General features: G+C 58.5%; 1 protein-coding gene across 5 annotated transcripts; it reads right to left on the bottom strand.

Annotated features, from left to right (window-relative positions):
• Nucleotides 1-325: 325 nt before the first annotated feature.
• Nucleotides 326-17044, bottom strand: FURIN (furin, paired basic amino acid cleaving enzyme). Of its 5 annotated transcripts, XM_079913850.1 has the most exons (17): nt 12789-12828; nt 10609-10679; nt 7759-8098; nt 7281-7379; nt 7072-7167; nt 6623-6751; nt 6436-6512; nt 6072-6160; nt 5370-5542; nt 4712-4924; nt 4159-4259; nt 3934-4037; nt 3740-3857; nt 3449-3628; nt 2923-3047; nt 2714-2824; nt 326-2460 (listed from the first exon to the last, which is right to left on the bottom strand). In XM_079913850.1, exons 3-17 carry the CDS (start codon nt 7933-7935, stop codon nt 1874-1876), a joined length of 2379 nt encoding a protein of 792 aa, XP_079769976.1. In that variant the 5' UTR covers nt 7936-8098; nt 10609-10679; nt 12789-12828; the 3' UTR covers nt 326-1873. The 5 variants fall into 5 exon arrangements, with proteins under 5 accessions (XP_079769976.1, XP_079769978.1, XP_079769975.1 ...); XM_079913852.1 differs by lacking the exons at nt 10609-10679; nt 12789-12828 and adding an exon at nt 16958-17044; XM_079913849.1 differs by lacking the exon at nt 10609-10679 and having other exon boundaries at nt 12789-12916.
• Between the last annotated feature and the right edge of the window lie 1348 nt (nt 17045-18392).

The following is an 18392-nucleotide window of genomic DNA, read 5'->3' as shown; positions in this document are numbered from 1 at the left end:
AGCGGCCAGGCTACTTCAGCCAAGGGAGACCCTAAGCAACTGGACACAGGCCATCACTCTCCACCCTGCTGGAGTCCAGGCCTGTGGGGGTGGAGGTGCTCAGCTAGTCCCACCCCTGGGGCTTGGGGCTTGTCTCCAGCTGCTGTCCCTTCCACACCCCACCTAAAGAAGGCTCTGAACGCCTCGGGAGGTGGACTTTGGGCACTTACAGGTAGGCAGGACATCATGTGGGCATGTAACTCGCCCCAGCCCTCACCCACACCCCATCCTGGACGCAGCCCCAGGTCCTGGGAAGAACATCACCACACTGGAGACCAGGCCTGGTTTGCATAGTCTGCACGTTTAATCACTTTAAAACCTCTAACATTACCTCGTGTCCATTAAATAGAACCAACAATGCTGGGCCTGTTTAAATTACAAGAAAAAAAAAAAAATCACTGTGCACCAACCCAGTATCTTACAAAACCAGCTGGGCTGGCCACAAGGGTGGGGGGGATGGGAGAGGCGGGGGTGCCCCTGGGCAGGTGGCTGGGTGTCAGGAGGGGCTAGGGGAGAGAAAGAAAAGGGGGCTCCCAAATGGGAGGGGACTGATTGTCCTAATGGGAGGGGTACAAAAGGCACGTCAGAAGAGGGGGCCTTGGGGGGCAGGACAGGTCAGTGCTTTCTCCACCAGGGCACAGTGTTAGAGGGGGCTCAGTGCCACTGCCTGCCCACCCCTGGCACTTGGAGAACCACTGACCCATGAGCCCTTGGCACGAGGAGCCCCATCTGAAATGGACGACAGCCTGCCCCTTCTATCGTACTCCTCCTTTCCTAGGGCCCGCCTGGCCTGGCCTGCCTCTTCAGGACCCGGGGCTCAGCTACTCCTCAGCAACATGCTGCAGACCCCCACACCTCAGGGCCAGGGCAGCCGGGGGGAACAGCAGGGTGGACAGTGGGTGTGGGAAGGTGGATGGTCCAGCTGCTACCCCCATTAAAAATACCAAAAAAAAAAAAAAAAATCAGCATCTAAAGTGAAATAATCACAAAGTGAAAATATATCCTCAAACAGCCCCTGAGATCCCCACAGGGGAAAGCAGCATCGGGTGGGAGGCGGGAGAGGCCGGCTGGGCCACCGTCCCTCCCCACCACCCACCCAGGGGCTCCGGGACTGTGAGTGCCAACAGCCCAGGCAGCCCCGGGCTCAGAAAACAGGGACTTGGGCCCTGGCAGGAGAAGAGGGTGCCAGAGAGGGGAGGGTGGTCAGCATACCAGCACAGGGCTGGGCCAGCCTCACTCAGCAGGCAGCCAGCTGTAGTGGAGGTGGGCAAAGGGACACACACGTGTGCACCCTGGAAGTGCCTGCCTTGCCTTGGTCCCTTCCTTCGCTTACTGCTTCCGCCCGAGGCTCACCAGAGGTGGGGGACGGGGTCAGGGATGCAAAAGCCCTTAGAGAGGTGGCCTCCTCCTTCAAATACCCCCTAGGCCAGCCTCCCTGCTGCCTGGATGGGGACCATTATTGCTTTAGAGGGACAGGGAAGGGGCGAGAACTGCAGCCCAGGTCAGGAATCCCATAAGGGAAGGGCTGCCCCTCTTCACTCCGCAGGGAACTCTGGCTGGGGCCTGGACCTTGGAAAGCTGCCCTAAAGGTTTCACTCCTTTCTCCACACGCAGGCGTGCTGGGGGTGGGCAGAGGCCCTCCCCTGCTCCCCAGCTGGTCCTGGGGTCCCACCTCAGGCAGCCGGGGGGCCCAAGGGTAGGGTGGGAAGCCGTCTCTGCCTCTCTTGCCTCCCAGCTGGGGTCCAAACCCAGTCCCAAGATAAAAAAATACTTTGGTGAATTAAAAAGTGCCCCAGGAGGGGATGGGCTCGAAGGGGCGGGCAGTAGGCGCTCGTCAAAGGGCGCTCTGGTCTTTAATAAAGGCGGTCCTCTCGCCCCGGCCCTCGTCCTCTTCTGAGTCGGACGGGCACTCCTCCTGCCAGGCTTCGGGGGGCAGCCCCTTGTAGGAGATGAGGCCACGGTCCATGGTGTACACCTTCACCCCTCGGAAGCTGAAGCCCGAGCGCAGCTGCAGGACCAGGAAGACAGTGACGAAGACCAGCACGATGAAGGCGCAGCTGAGGCCGGCCACCACCTCCGGCAGGTGTGAGGGCAGCAGCCCCTCCCGCAGCCGCGGCTCTGCCTCCACCTCCGCGGGCGGCGGCTGCTGCGGCTGTGGCGACTCACGGCTGCTCTGGCTTTGCCGGGAGCACGTCTGCTCCACAGGGTCCAGGGAGGCGTGGCTGGGGCAGCTGAGGCAGTCTGTGGGGGCTGGCCCCTGGCACGTGGCACACGAGGCGTGGCAGGGGGCACAGACGCTGGCCCGGATGATCTCCACGTTGTTCTCGGTGCTGTAGTGCGTGTCGAGGACTTGGGGAGTGAAGCCTGGAGGGCAGCGCTGGACACAGCTCTTCTGGTGCAGGGAGAAGCCTTCCTCGCACACTGCCGGCACGGGGCAGAAGGTGGGCGTCAGCCAAGCCGCCCATGGCTGTTGGGCCCTGAGCCCCACGACAGTGGCAGCCTGTGGACCTGCAGCCCCAGGCAGTCACCGCTGTCCCCAGGAGCTCCCACCCGCCCCAGGACTGTGGTCACCCTGGGGTCCCAGCATCCCTTCACACCCCTTTTCCTCCTTTAGGACAGGCGCCCTCTGTCCCCAGCCGCAGGTTCCCAAGCCCTTGCAGCACCCACGACTGACCCACACAGGCCTGGCTGGACGTGAGGGTCTTGCAGCCGATGCTCTCAGGAGGTGTGGGCAGCCCCTCGGGGGCTGTGCCGTACAGCACGAGGGTGAACTTGGTCAGTGTCCCTAATTGAGGGGGGAAGCAAAAGTCAGAAGCCACGCCCGGCACCCCAGACTCCGCCAGCGCCCCTCCTCCATCCCCAGCCCTCGAGCACCCCCAATACCATAGTTATTTGCTTCACTGGTGTTTTCTATCTCCAGGACCCACTCGCCAGAGGGGTCCTCGTCCCAGGAATGGGTCGTCATGAAGGCCCAGTCGTTAAACCCGTCTGCAGAGTAGTCGTGCGGCCTGGGGAGGAAGGTGCACATGGCTGCCTGAGGCCTTGGCAGACCCCAGCCAAGCGACACCGAGCCCACAGCACACGGACCACACCCCCTCCCCCGGTGCAGCAGAACCCCGCTGGGCTGGAAGTGCCTGCTGGGTGTTTCCCAGAATGCCAAATGTTCTCAACCAGAAGATTCTGGAAATGTGCAAGGGTACTACACATGGGAAGGCACACAGACATGGCATTTAATGGGCAGAATCAGGGATTCCTGCAACATGGGACAGTCCCATAGGACAAAAACCATCCTTCCCAAAATGCCAACAGGGGAAAAGTATTTGGTGCCCTTCAGGGCTGTGTGAGTGAATGAACGAATGCACGTGGATGTGAGGGACAGGACAAGCTGGACAGAGGAGAGGGCAAGCACCTGGCGGCCAGCAGGGTGGAGCGGGTGCCCATGGGGCTGACCAGGTGGATGGCCAGGTCACCGCGGCGGTTGTATGACAGGGTGAGCCGCGCCTGAGTGTGTTCCAGCCGCGTGATGTGGCTGGGCTCCCCCACGCAGGCGGTCACAGTCTTCCGCACCTCCAGACGCTTCCCGATGTCCCTGCGCAGAGAGCACCGTGATGGTCTATCAGCCTGGCCCAGGGGGACCAGCGGGCACCCCTGCGCCCCTCAGGTCCCACCTGCCCCCTCCCAGCCAGGGTCCAGCCCTCACTTGGGCTCAGTGAGGATGTCGATGATGCACTTCCGCTGAGGGGTCACCGTCGTCCAGTTCTGGGCCAGAGCCACCATGGCACCTGCGTCCAGTAACCCGTAGCCATACGAATGGCTCACTGTGGGGCAGGGAAGGCGGGGTCAGCTGGGAGGCACACAGGGCCCCCGCAACTCCCAATCCAGCCCTGTCCTCACCTTTGCGGCCCACACCATTGGTGGCCCAGTCGTTAGCATTGAGGTGGGCTGGCTTTGAGGTCTGTACCACCAGGTGCTGCATGTCCCGCCAGGTGAGGTTCTTACTGCAGAGGAGGGACGGAGAGGCTTGGGGGCTATCTCTTCGGAGAGAAGCTGGAGACCAAGGCCTGCCTGGCAGGGGGCGCTGGTGGGGACAGGGTTGCGCCTCAGCCCCCACCCACTTACTTGGCCTCCAGGGTGAGAGCGATGATGCCCGCTGCCAAGGGGGCAGAGGCAGAGGTGCCTGTGTGAGACTCCGTACACTTCTGCCGCAGATCAGTGGTCACCTACCAGGAGGACAATGATGTTGGGCCTGTAATGCGGGGAGGGCACCAGAGGGGGGCCACCTGCCTGCCCTCCCTCTGTCCACAGGCCCTAAGCACCATAAACAGGAGTGGGGAGCCAGGGCCAAGAAACCCTGGTCCCACCTGCTGCCTTGCTAACTTGCTGTAGACAGGCCGATACCTGGCCCTTTCCCGAGGAATGAGAGGATTGAACTGAAGGTTGGCGATCATTAAGAGCAATGCATATTTTCAAGGAGAGTCTTCTCAGGGCCTTCACCGATGGCTCCACAGTCTCCAGGAGTCTTGGAGAGCTCCCTAGCCCCCACCCCATGATGCTTTAGCCACCACCACCCAGCCACGTGCGGGTGGAAGGCAGATGGGGTTGGAAAGGGGGCCCCGGGCAGAGCCAGCAAGCAGCCTCGTTTCCCCAGCCGCCACCCCGGGGCAGGACTCACGATCTGCTTCTCGTTCTGGTTTCCACTGCTGTAGGTTGTGGCCAGCGTGGACGAGCAGGCCTCACTGTACCAGGGCACGTTGCCAGACTGCGTGGCGCTGCTGATGGACAGCGTGTAGATGCTGTTGGTGTAGCCGTCGCAGTTGCAGCTGTCATGTTCCCGGCCCCCGTTCCCAGAGGCCCAGACAAAGATGGAGCCCAGCCCCCCGCGGCCCTGTGGACAGAGTGGGCTGGGGTCACTCGAGAACAGGACTTGGGGGAGGCCTGGCAGGAAGATGCTGCTCGAGGCTGAGAAGGATGGAGCCTCCTTCTCCGGGGACTCTCTATCCAGCCTCTGTTCCCCTGGGAGACCCCTGGTGGATCTCAACCTTTTTTGCACAGAAAAAAAGAGACTCAGACCACCAACCAAAATGCTCTGAGTGGTGATTCCAAAGGGTGGAATTATGGGTAATTAGTATTTACTTTTCTCTTTTTCTGTCTTTCTAGTTCCTTAACATTTTAATAACATTTAATAAACAAACTTTGTGTAAATTAAAATTAAACACAAGAATAAATAAATAGGAACAGAAAAAAACAAAGAACTATGGAAAAGGTAGCGCCTAGTTTGCCCCCAGAGGCTGGGCCTGGTTTCTAGGGTGGGGCCAGGACCCCCACCTCACCTGGCTGACCCCCCGGAAGAAGGCCTCCTCAGCAAGGCGGGCTGGCCCATCCACGGTCTTGCCGTCGTCCTCGGGGCCCCAACTGGCGCTGTAGATGTGGATGTGGTTGGGATTCAGGCCCAGCGAGCGTGCCTCTACCGCATCTGTCACTTCACCGTCCAGCATGCGCACCCCTGGTCATGGAGGGGGGCGGGGAGAGGGATGCTGCGTGGGTCCAGCTGCCAGGAGCACTCCCTGGAGCACACCCAGCCTTGCACCCAGAGGATGGGCAGGGGAGGGCAGAGGATGGTGCTGGGAAACCCCGAGCCCCTAACTCCCTGGCCAGCCTCTGCCTTTCGAAGACAAGACGCAGGGGAAAAGGGGAGAGCTCCCTGGGCCCCAACTACACATTCTGGACTAGGATGAGTCTCTGGGGTCCCAAAGGAGCATGGTGATCAAGGCCTGCCATGTAAGGACTCGGAGTGGACAGTGAGGAGTTAGGGAGACTCCTGCTAAGAAGCACTCCCTCCACCCCACAGCACAGGGTCACCAGCACAGGGGGTTCAGCTTTTTGAGTTACTAAGAACCCTCTAAAGAAGAGCCGTGCAGTCAAAAGGATCCACAGCAGGAAAGCGGCAGACACTGGGTGGATGGGAAGTGAACAGAGAAGAATCCCACTGGAAGGGTCGTCCCAAAGACCGGGTGGCCAAGGCCTACACCCACCTCCAATACGGGCATTGTAGGCCACGCCTACGCCACAGACACCGTTGTTGGCCACTGCAGCCACCTCGCCTGCACACCGTGTGCCATGCCTGCCGGGGCCAAGAGCACAGCATTAACAGTGGACAGAGCATGGTGGGTGCAGCCTGAGGAGCAGGAAGGGCCACATGCACGCCCCTCTACCTTTGCTGTCCCACATCTGTACACAGACCACACCCCCCCCTCCTCTTGGCCTATGGCCACCTCCACTCAGACCGAACCTTCCCTCAGAGCCCCAGCTAGACCAGGACTATGGAAAAGACTTCAGCCTCTCAGGAAGGGCACATCTGCTTCCTCAGCGGAAAACAGAAGGGAAGCAGATTCTTACCTGTTGTCATTCATCTGCGTGTACCGAGGCTGGGGGTCAGGGTCCTGGTCATTGACATCGAAGCTGGCCCCAGGATCCTGGAAAGGACATGGCCATTATCAGGGTCAGCCTGAACCCACCAGCAGAACAGGACCATCCCTGGACTCCCCTCGCCAGGGATGGCTACCTCCCTCCCTGACCTCCTCACATAATTGCCTGCCAAGTCCGGGTGGTTCTTCTCGATGCCATCGTCCAGAATGGAGACCACAATGCCACGCCCCGTGTAGCCCTGGGCCCAGGCCTCCTTCACGTTCAGGTCCCGCTGGGTGACACCAGACTGCAGAGACACCCACCCCCGTCACCCAGCACTTACGAGATGTGGTTGCTGGGTGAGGTTACTGGAACCTTGGAGAATCCCTTTGCCACCCCCAAAAGCTCCTTCTCCACCCGCCCCTACTCCTCAAATGCCACCACTGATTGTCTGGGCTCATGGAATTATAAAGAACTCTGGGAGGGTGCTCCCCAGGGCTCAGCAGGATGGGCTGGAGAAAGATTACTCAGCAGACAGAGGAAGACTGACAGGAGGCCTTGAAGTCAGCCTCACCCACTCACGGGACCCCTCAGTGGATGGATGGATGCGCCAGGCAGGCAACGTACCAGGTACCACTGCTGGGGAAACTTGGGGTCCGTGGGCTCCTGGTACACGTCCCGTTTGGTCCGTCGCTTTGCCACCTGCTGCTCCAGCCACTGTACCTGTGAGGGAGTGAGGGAGAGATGGTGTGGCTGGAGGAACGGGGAGGGAGAGCGAGGCCTCCTGAGAACGGAAAGGGAAGGGTGGCAGCAGGAGGGGCTGGGGCCGCACTCACTTGAGGTTCCCGCTGCAGCCGGCTGTGCCGCGGGCGGTGAGGTGACAGGGACCGCTTTGTCACCGCTCGATGCCAGAAGTGGTAATAGTCGCCGAAGATCTGCAACAGAGCAGGGAGACTGAGCCGGGCTTTCCATCTGCCAGTCCCCATGGAGGCGGGGGATGGGGGTGGACAACCGGCTGCAAGGGGAGGCTCACCACGGCAGGGGGTGGTGGGCATCTGCTCCCCGCCCAGGACCCCGCAAGGAGGTGCAGGGGGCCGAGGGGGACTCACCCCCCTGGGATACACTGGTCCACTGAGCAACCTAGGCTAGAAGCCCCAGCGCAGGACAAGCCACCCATAACATGCCTACTACCCAGATGCCCCTGAGAAGACAAGCCCCAGAGTTCCTGCTCTGGGTGCTGGAACCCCTGCCCTCATTGGCCCCACCCCCTGGCGATGTCCTATGCCTCGGCCAGCAGGAGGGAAGAACACCTACCTGGCCCAGGTTGAGGAAGCCATGCTTGTGTGCCACACTGTCAGCCACGGCTGGGCCTCCAGGAATGCGCACGGCCCAGGTATTGGTGAAGACCTTCTGGCCACGGGTATCGGCCGCCAGCAGGACCAAGGCTCCTGCTGCTGCTACCACCCATAGCAACCAGGGCCTCAGCTCCATGGGGGGGACAGGTGGCCGGGACCCCGGAGCCCCCGTCTCCTTGGCCTGGTCACAGGGCCTCGGCTCCCGCGTGCCTGCTCACTGCCTGTGGCCCGGGGCTGACTGGCGGGGGCATGGGACCAAGACGGGCGGGACTGCGCGGGGAGGATGAGGGCTGCCGGTTCTGAGAGGAACAAGGGAGGAGAAGAGGGAGAGTCAGTCGCTCCCCAGCCACACACTAAAGCTGCCTTCCCACCCCACGGCTCACTCCAGGCCTGAAAGGGGCTCTGGCGGGGAGGGGTGAAAATCCAGGCCCCCAAGGTGAGCCGGATAGATGGACAGAAGGACCGCCTCCACACGCAAGAATACGGAAGTGGGATGAAGAGGACCAAGACTTGAGTCCCTCAAAATAAGAAGCAACAACTGAATAAATGCTTGCCAGAATTAAAGTCAAAAAGGTGGGTTAGGGACTTCCCTGGTGGCGCAGTGTTAAGAATCCGCCTGCCAATGCAGGGGACACGGGTTCGAGCCCTGGTCTGGGAAGATGCTGCGGAGGAACTAAGCCCGTGTGCCACAACTACTGAGCCTGCGCTCTAGAGCCCGCGAACCACAACTACTGAGCCCGTGTGTCACAACTACTGCAGCCCATGTGCCTAGAGCCCGTGCTCTACAACAAGAGAAGCCACCGCAATGAGAATCCCGCACACCGCAACGAAGAGTAGCCCCTGCTCGCCGCAACTAGAGAAAGCCCGTGCGCAGCAACAAAGACCCAATGCAGCCAAATATAAATTAATTAATTAATTTTATTATTTTTTTAAAAAGGTGGGTTATAGGGACTTCCCTGGTGGCACAGTGGTTGAGAGTCCGCCTGCCAATGCAGGGGACACGGGTTCGTGCCCCGGTACGGGAAGATCCCACATGCCGTGGAGCGGCTGGGCCCGTGAGCCATGGCCACTGAGGCTGCGCATCTGGAGCCTGTGCTCCGCAACGGGAGCGGCCACAACAGTGAGAGGCCCGTGTACCGCAAAAAAAAAAAAAAAAAAACCCTCCTGCCACTGCAGGGGACAGGGGTTTGAGCCCTCGTCAGGTAAGATCCCACATGCCGCAGAGCAACTAAGCCCGTGGGCCACAACTACTAAGCCCTCGTGCCACAGCTACTGAAGCTTGCACTCCTAGAGCCCAGGTTCCACAACAAGAGAAGCCACCGTAATGAGAAGCCCTTGCACCACAACGAAGAGGAGCCCCCGCTAGCCACAACTAGAGAAAGCCCGCGCACAGCAATGAAGACCCAACGCAGACAAAAATTAATTAATTAATTATTTTTTAAAAAAGTGGGTTATAGGGCTTCCCTGGTGGCGCAGTGGTTGAGAGTCCGCCTGCCGATGCAGGGGACGTGGGTTTGTGCCCCGGTCTGGGAGGATCCCACATGCCGCGGAGCGGCTGGGCCCGCGAGCCATGGCCGCTGAGCCTGCGCGTCCGGAGCCTGTGCTCCGCAATGGGAGAGACCACAACGGTGAGAGGCCCGCGTACCATTAAAAAAAAAAAAAAAAAAAAAAAAAAAGTGGGTTATAAAGCAGTAGGTACCTATAATCCCGTTTTGTTTTTAGAAAATTATTTATACATGTATATTTATATAAAACCACAAAACATAATCTGGAAGGACACATGCTAACAATCGTTCTCTCAAGGTGGTGAGAATTATGAGTAATTGTTATTTTCTTTTGTGTCATGTATATTTTCCAAATTACCCAGGTATATTTTATAAAGGAATAAAATGTTGGCTTTTTAAAGTTTTTTAATGGGTGGTGTCTACACAGCTCACTAGCGCTTCCTAGTTCAGCAAAGGAGAACCAGCCATAGGGAGTTACCTGCAAAGACCCACAGCCCCTGGCAAGAAAGACTGGGTAACCTAAGGTGGGATGGGGGCTTTGGGGGCTGAGCACGGGGAGGGGGGATCGCAGTGGCTTCACCCTCCCTCTTTGGCCCAGACCATCAGCAAAGTCAGGGGCTCAGGCTCTTTTTTTATACAGTTTCCTGGGAAACGCTGGGGCCACCCAGCCCTGGCCTGCAGGCCTCTAGCAGCCCCCTCGGTCGCTCCACACCCACCAGCCTTGCGTAATCTGAGCCCGGGCAGCCAGGGCAAACACTAGCTGCTGAGCCAGGAGCGCCAAGGTGAAGCTGAATCAATAGTCCGAGTGTTGTTTTTCCTCCTTCAGCAAACAGACAGCAGGACCTCTCTGCCTGGGGCCACATAACTGTCCCCACATAGGTCCCCTGGCTAGCCAGAAGCCAAGCCCCTGGGGTGGGGAGAAGCTGGGGAAGGTCCCCGTGGGGCTGCCGGAGGTGTCCCGCCTCAGTGCCAAGCTTGTTGAGCAGAGCGCCTGCCTACCCGGCCCCGGATGCCCCCACCACTCCCAGGGCCCAGCCCCAAAGGAGGCCACTCTGCTGGACGGCAAAATGAAGCTCCCCATCTCACCCAGGCCCCGGAGAGCTGGACAGGCGGGCTCACCACTGGGAACACTCCTTTTCCAGAGACTGCCCTCAGCCACAGTCAGCCTCCCTGCCTGCTCCTGCTGCAGTCCCACCCTGCAGGCTGGAGAGACTCAACACACAATTCCTGGAGTATTTTCAGTTTACACCAAAATAACCTGACAGCTGATGGCAGGAGGCATCCACAATGCAGCTCCTCCTCACCCTGGATGGGCAGAGTCCATAGGGTTCCCGGACAGGCCTGGAAGCCACAGCCCCATGATGCCTTGGGCGACCTAGTTCCGGAAAGCTGGTCTGAGCAATGGCTGGGCAGCCAGACATTCAGCCCTAGGGGGTGAAGGAAACCCAAGCCCCTCATTTAACAGAGGATGTGGAGCCCTAGGGGCTGAGCCAGATAGAAACAAGCCCTCTTCTCCCCTTCTTGCCACAAGAGCAGCCTCTTGGGTTCAGATGTCAAGAAAGACCATCTCCTGACCACAGTGCTGTGAGCCGTACTGGAACTCCCAAATCAAGACTGGGTTCATCTGCGTCCAGCCCAAGTTCCGGGACATTGTGGATGGAGCTGCAGTTGCTTGGTGGTAAAGGTGATTATTTAATTACTTTGCAGCACCCAAAAAGAAAGCGGGCTTCAGGCACAACCAAACAATTCCCCAAGAAAGGACCAGGCTTCATCTGCTCAGCATCCCCAGCCACGGTGAGCCGTAGATATGGCTTTCACAGAGCCTGAAGCCTCCAGACAGCCCTACCTCAGCATCCTGGAGGGCGGGAGGGAGGGAGGGAGGGAGGGAAGGAGGGAGGGAGAGAGGGAGGGAGGGAGGGAGAGAGGGAGGGAGGGAGGACCCCCTCCTAAAAGAGCAGACACTGAGAACAATGAATGAATGGGCTTCTCCCCACCCCCATCCCAGACTCTGACTCACCCTCTGAGTCCCAGTTCGGCTCAAACCCGGAGGCTTGCTGTAGTTCCAGCCTCCTGTGAGGCCCTCTCACATGGGAGTCAGCTCCAGGCTGTGGCCACAGAGAGACCTGTGGGTGCTCTTTGTGGCTGTGTTCTAGGTCAAAGCCCTTTTCTCCAGTCCCAGGAACCTCCTGACACAGACACCCACTCCGAGGCACCCGAACTGAACCTCCCCCAGGTCCAGCTGCTGTTTCCCAGGCCCTGGGGGTCTGGCGTGGACAGGGCTGCCTGGGAAACCTGGTCCCGTCTCTCTTTCCAGCAAAGAGACACCAAGCCAGGTCCTGTAACAGGCACTGAAGGCTGCGCTGAAATTCTGAATTCCAATCTTTACTCATTTTCTGTGTGATCTTAAGTCACTTCCTCTCTCTAGGCCTCAGTTTCCTAGATGGTAGAAACTGCTAGACCAGAGATTTTCAAACTTTTTTTTAAAGCCACAGAATCTTTAAAAAATCAAATGTTATGTGGAAGCCCAATATAGGATATCGTAAAACTTCGGCCACTCTGGTTGAGACGGGTCAGGCTTGGCTACTCTCCTATGCTGTGCCCACACCTGGCCAGCAGCTGCCCAGCCCTCACTAGGCCACATCACCTGGGTTCCCCTCCCACTTCCCAAGTCAGAAAGAATTCTGACACCCTCCGGTGGAGGAGGGTCTGCACCCCCAGGGGCAAGGGTCGAGAGGATGGCGGGGAGAGCAGGTACTGACCTGACAAGTGACTGCTGTAAGACCTGTCTGGCAAGCAGGCCGCCCCTCAGTCCAGCCACCCCACGGGGGCAGCAGGGGTCTCGGCCAGGCCTCCGCGGGAGGCAGCCCCAGAACCTACCTGAGCCAGCCTCCCAGCGCCCGCGGATCCCGCACCTGAGTGTCTCGCCGCTCAGGTGTGCAGGCGGGGACGAGACCTGGGCGGTGAATAATCCCCTCCACCTCGCGAACAGCCGCTCCTCCCCTCCCCCGGCGGGAGCGCAGGCCCTCCCCAGCCGCGGAGTGGGCGAGCCGGCGGCGGCCCCCGAAGGACGGCCCGGAGGCGGGAGCACCCGGCGCCTCTGGAATTCTCTCGCCATCCCGCCCCCAGCGGGGGCCCCGCTGGCGCTTCCTGAGGTCAGAGGGCTTGCCCCGGCCCCAAGCGGAAAAGTACCGGCACCTACAAGGGCTGGGAGCCAAGCCGGGCCCGACGCTCTCAGGTGGGCTGCGGGGCGCCCTTCCTGCTCCCCGCGGCTTCACCCTCGGGGCCGGCCCGGGGGCCAGTTTCGAAAGCCGGGCGGGCAGCCGGGCCCGGGCTGCCTCCGCGCCAGCGACCCCGACCCTCCCCCGCCTGCGCGCCCGGGCCGCGGAGCCAGCTCCTCCGGCAGAGCGGCCCAGTCCAGCCGGCTCTCCTCGGGCCCGGCTCCCGGCGCGCTGCCTCCACCGGGCCCCGCGCCCTCGCCGCTTACCCTAGGGAGCCCGGGCGGGGAAACTTTTCCAGGCGAGCGCCGCGGCGGCTCGGGCGCCCCTCGGCCGAGCGGAGAGACCGGCGGCGGGGCCTGGGCTCGACGCGGTCCCCGCGCCCGGCAGCAGCGTCACCGCGCGGAGGCGGGGAGGAGCGGCGGCGCGGCCTCGGCCGGGCCGGCGACCAGGGCAGGGCTCGGCCTCGGCCTCGGCTCCGGCTCCAGCGCGGGCGGGGGCAGCGGCCGGGCCGCGGCGGCGGCGCGGCTTGTTTACTCGGGCCGCTGTCAGCGGCTGCGGCGGCCCGGGCTCCTCCTCCTCCGCCGCCGCGCCCCCTCCCCCTCGCGGCGCCACCTCCGCGCTCCCCAGCAGCCGCCGCAGCCGTCCCGCCGCCCTGGCCCGCCGCGCCGCCCATGCCGCCCGGCCCCGGGCCCGCGTTCGGGGCCGGAGCGCCGCAGCCCCCGAGCTCCGGGCTCCGAGCGGCGGCCTTGCGGCCTTCCGGGGCGCCCACTGCCTCTGGCTCCCGGTCGGGGCAGGTAGGAAGTGGGGCCAGCGATCCCAAAGCCCTCGCGGCCGCCCGGCGCGTCGCCCAGGCCCCACTGCCCGCACCCCCGCCCCGGGCTCGGCTCTTCGCGCCGCGAGCTCCCCGGGCCGGCGGCCGCGGAGACCCGAACTCGGAACTCCTGGCAGGGGTTGGGAAGGGCTCGAGGCGTCACTCCGAGCCCAGTCTCGGCCGGATTCTGGGGAAGCTGGCCTTCTCCCCCCACTTCCCCACTCCTAAGCCACGAGTTTGGGCACGACCGAGTTAAGTGCCCTGGGATGACGCACCTGGGGTACCCCATCTGAGGTCGGGCTTCAGCGCGCCTGGGCAAACCTCCTCGTCGCCTACAGTTAGAGGACTCACGATTTTATTTGCATTTATATAGACAGGTGGATGAGCAGAACAAGTAGCCCATCCCCTTTTAATTTTTTAAAAACTTTTTTTTTTTTTAACTCCAACCGCCTGCCAGGCACCAGGCCAGTCATTTTATATTATCTCCTTCTCATGTACATTATTTAATCTACATAATCCTTTCAGGCTGACATTATTAATCCCATTTTACAGATAAGGAAACTGAGGTGCACAAGGTTTAAATAATTTGCCCAAGATACCACAACTAGTAGGCCTCAGAGCCTGGAAGAGATCTAGGGCTTTGGCAGAGCCTGAATCTGAGCTACTTGCAATATACCAGCCGGCTCCTCTCCCTCCCTGGGTCCCTGCCCTAGAAAACGTCTGTGCTACTTGGCCGAGGCCACCACTGCTTGAGCTGAGAGAGAAAAGAGGGGAAATGTGGCCAAAAGCTCCCCAGGCTGGGTTATTCCAAGGTCGCAGAGCAGTCTCTGCCCATCCTTTCCTGCTCGCTTTGAGATAACCTGGCAGAACAATATTATCCTGTGACCTCTTCAACACCGGTTTGGGGATAATGACAAAAACGAGCACCGAACACTGCAGAGCATGTTCTCAGAGCGAGGAGTGGTTCTCAGCTCTTTCCGTGTGTTAAATTATTTCATCCTTACCACAAACCCTGCAAGGTGGATACAATTTTCCTTTAGGGATCTTTCATGTATCACTATCTATGGAGGAGGAAACTGAGGCCCAGAGAAGTTAAGTAACATTCGTAAAGTAACTCACTAGGTGACAAGTCAACCAGCAAACCTGCGTTCAAAACCCTGCAGTACTATTTTATACTTTGCCACCTTAGACAAGTTATTTAATTCTCAGAGCCTCAATTTACCCCTCTGTAAAATGGAGATAATATTCAACTAGTGGGATAAGGTACTGTTTGGGCACCTGTACAAACAGTGCAAAAACCAGAAACTCAGGGAAGAATGTTGGGTCCTAAAAGTTGAGCCGGGGGCTTCCCTGGTGGCTCAGTGGTTGAGAGTCCGCCTGCCGATGCAGGGGACATGGGTTCGTGCCCCGGTCCGGGAGGATCCCACATGCCGCGGAGCAGCTGTGCCAGTGAGCCATGGCCGCTGAGCCTGCGCATCCGGAGCCTGCGCTCTGCAACGGGAGAGCCCACAGCGGAGAGAGGCCCGCGTATCCAAAAAAAAAAAACAAAAAACAAAAGTTGAGCCGGGAGATAAGTCCAGTTGGCCCCCTCTTGGAATGGGAACTGCCCCCCACAGGGAGCAAAGACTCCTAGGGGCCACCCTGGGGTGGCCCCAACTAGCAGCATCAGCCACAGTTGGGAAAACAATACTTCTTCAGCCAGACCTAGGCAGGAAGTGAGTCAAGGTTCTTCCTAAGTCTGTGAGCAAGAGATACCTATTTAGGGGAAATAGGAACAGGGCTGGTTCCATCTAGCCTCGGAGTCCCGCAGTGCCCTTCCCCCTTGTCCTCAGACTGACAAGAAAGGTCAACCCGGAAAGAAAGCAATCCTGTCTGCCTCTAGGTGCCCCACCCATCCTGGAGGCTGGCCCCAGGGGAGCCTCAGTGGGTCTGAGGGGGAGGAGGGGCTAGCCCTGTCTCAGACGGCTGCCACCCAGCAGAGGCACTGGAGCTTCCCAGTTTCTCCCGCCAGCCTGCCCCTCCAATCCTGCCTTTGGCATAAGGAGAATTCTTTCAACTGTTGCTCAGAGGTGCATCACTGAGGGGAGGAGAGAGGAGAGGACCGAGAGAGTGAGCCCTTGCCCCGGAGGATCTCCACCTTAGTCTTGCTCCTATTTTAGGGTTTCCCGTACAACTGTACTTTATAACGATTCGGTTGTTAAAAAGAATGTGGAGGGAATTCCCAGGTGGTCCCGTGGTTAAGACTCTGTGCTTCCACTGCAGGGGGCAAGGGTTCAATCCCTGGTCAGGGAGCTAAGATCCCTCATGCCATGCGGCGTGGCCAAAAAACCCCAAAAAAGCAAAAGAGAAAAAGAATGTGGAAGACACCCTCCTTGCGAAAAGCCCTCTGGAGAGAATCCCAGCTTGCCACAGCTGGTGACTGCTAGCCAACTTCTTTCTTTTTCTCCTGGAGCAAGCCCTGTGGGCAGGTTTTGTTCTCTTTATCACTCCCAACAATTTGTCTGAGGCCTTAAAAGCCAGAAGGAAATAAACTGCCTGCAGAGCCCAGGTCCACTGACTTGGGGACCTAAGAGCCCAGGGGCCTCTGGATCACAGTTATCAGTTTTACACAGCAGTTAATAGGACAGGAGGCACCACGTGACAGAAGTCTAGCAACAGACTTGTTGGGGGGTGACCTGTGGGGTGGAGCAGGGCCTGATGGGTAAGGCCTGAGGGAGGAAGGGGCTGTGACCAGTTCCCACCTTCCCAGCAGGGGGCCAGAGGAGCTGTCTAGCCAGCCAGGCCTCTCTTTATCCTTGGATTTGGGGCTAACCTGGGAGACTCCCAAGAGCAACCGTTGTCCTATGGTAAAATCCACCCAGTCACCCTTACCTCAGGCACTCCCACTGTCCCCTTGGAGTGCTCCGGGGGACCCTTTCTCTCAAAATCTCTGCCCCACTCTCAGGCACCTCAAACAAAGCCTTCGCAGCAGCACCCACACCTGGGCTTTTTCTTTTTTCTTCTTTTTTTTTTTTTTTTGGCTGCACCACTCGGCATGCAGGATCTTAGTTCCCGACCAGGGATCGAACCCACGACCCCTGCAGTGGAAGCGCAGAGTCTTAACCACTGGACTGCCAGGGAAGTCCCCCCACACCTGGTTTTAATCAAAATGTCTGCACCACATCCACACATGCATAGAAGAGCAGACAACAAAATTTAATTGGTATTTTCTCTAAAAGGGTGGGATTTGAGAGCTTTTTGTTGTCTTCTTTTTGCTTACCTGCATTTTCAGGAATTTCTACAATAACTTTTAGAATAAGATAATTAAAATTTTAAGTCATGCAAAACTGAATAAAGCATGCCCATACTTCACCATCTAGCTCCAGAACAGCTGGGGTCCCTCCTGAACGCTGCTGGGGCAACAGTCAGCCTCCTCCTATCCCATCACTGGGCGGGGCCCTTCCAGTTCTGGCTAAACCACTTTGGGAAAACCTCCTTTATAGGACAGGAAAACAGGGTGTCTGTGTGGGTGGGGGGAGGAGCTAGAAGTGATGTGGTGGTGATGTATCTGGTCACACTGGGACAGGATTGCAGCACGGTCAGCCCTTCTCATGTTCCCAATTACTGGGCTAGCTCCGCACTTACCTTTCACCTGCTGGCTCTGCCGCCTCCCCAAGTCACTGGTCAGCTTAATGTTTCCCTTCTGCTGGCTCTGTGTCTTCTGCCTTGCCTTCAGTGCCCAGGCAGTGCTACCCACAATTGGGCACCAAATAGGTGCTTTGGGTGCAGTCTAGTCTGGCAGACATTCATTGGGCACCTGCTGAATGCTGGGCCCTGGGACCTCAAGCTGAGTCCGTTAGAACTTGTCCTCAGGAAGCCAGCGACCACCTCTGAGACATGACAGTATCTTCCTGAAGCTTCACCCTCCCTTCTGGCCTTGCAGCTCCAACAAGCTCTGCCCTTCCTTCTCCCTCTTGATACAAAAAAGTAAAACAGTTAACATGACTTCGTGTTGAATTTTCCTATCAGTTTTGTTACTGGAACAGGATTTTGCAACCTCACACTATTGACATCTTGGGCCAGGTTATTCTTGTTCTGGGAACTGTCCTTTGCATGGTAGTATGTTTAGCAACATCCCTGGTCTCTAAACACTAGGGGCCAGTCGCACCTCACCCCCATTATGACAACCAAAAGTGTCCCCAGACATTGCCAAACGTCCCCTGGAGGGGGGCGTGTAAAATTGCCCCCAGCTGAGAACCACTGGTCCAGAGTGAGGGCTGGGAGTGGTGCAGGAGACGGTAGGTGTGCCGGGATTTCAGGCATCAGGGGTTGTCTGCTGGGAACTATGCACTGAGACAGCAGGCAGCAAGGGAGAAAATTCCCAAACCCCAAACCGCCTGGCATGGCAATGCGACAAATGGGGCCATTTAGTGTTCAGGGCAAACAATCTTATGTATCTCCACGACGCCTGAGGACATCGGTCTCAGGAACGTTACTGATAATGCTGAATTGAGGAAAGGAACAATCACATTGATCACTCTGTTTACTGAGGTGGGGAAGTGAGTGAGCCAGCTTCGCGTTAAATATGTATTTAGAAAGCAGATCAGTGGTGGCTGGGGGCAGAGGGGCGGGGCAGGAGGAATCTCTGGGGAGTGATGGATATGTTCATTATCCTGATTGTGGTGATGATTCCATGGGTACACACAAACGTCAAAATGGATCAAGTTGTACGTTTTAAATATGTGCAGTTTATAGCGTGTCAATTATATGTCAATAAAGCTGTTTTAAAATGTATTTCATTGTTTAACGTTTTAGTGCTTGAAAGGCATTATTTTGGAAATTTACTAACATGGAGTAGCCATTTCTTGACTGTGCCAGATGAATGGGGGGAGGGGTGGTGGTCACTGCAGTACTTAAAAAGGAAACAGCAAAAAAGAAAATGATCATGGGGCTTCCCTGGTGGCGCAGTGGTTGAGAGTCCGCCTGCCGATGCAGGGGACATGGGTTCGTGCCCCGGTCCGGGAAGATCCCACATGCCGCAGAGCGGCTGGGCCCGTGAGCCATGGCCGCCGAGCCTGCG

This window comes from Stenella coeruleoalba (genome assembly GCF_951394435.1).
Source record: "Stenella coeruleoalba genome assembly, chromosome: 2".
Lineage (NCBI taxonomy): Eukaryota > Metazoa > Chordata > Mammalia > Artiodactyla > Delphinidae > Stenella > Stenella coeruleoalba.
This window is presented reverse-complemented; position numbering and strand designations above follow the sequence as displayed.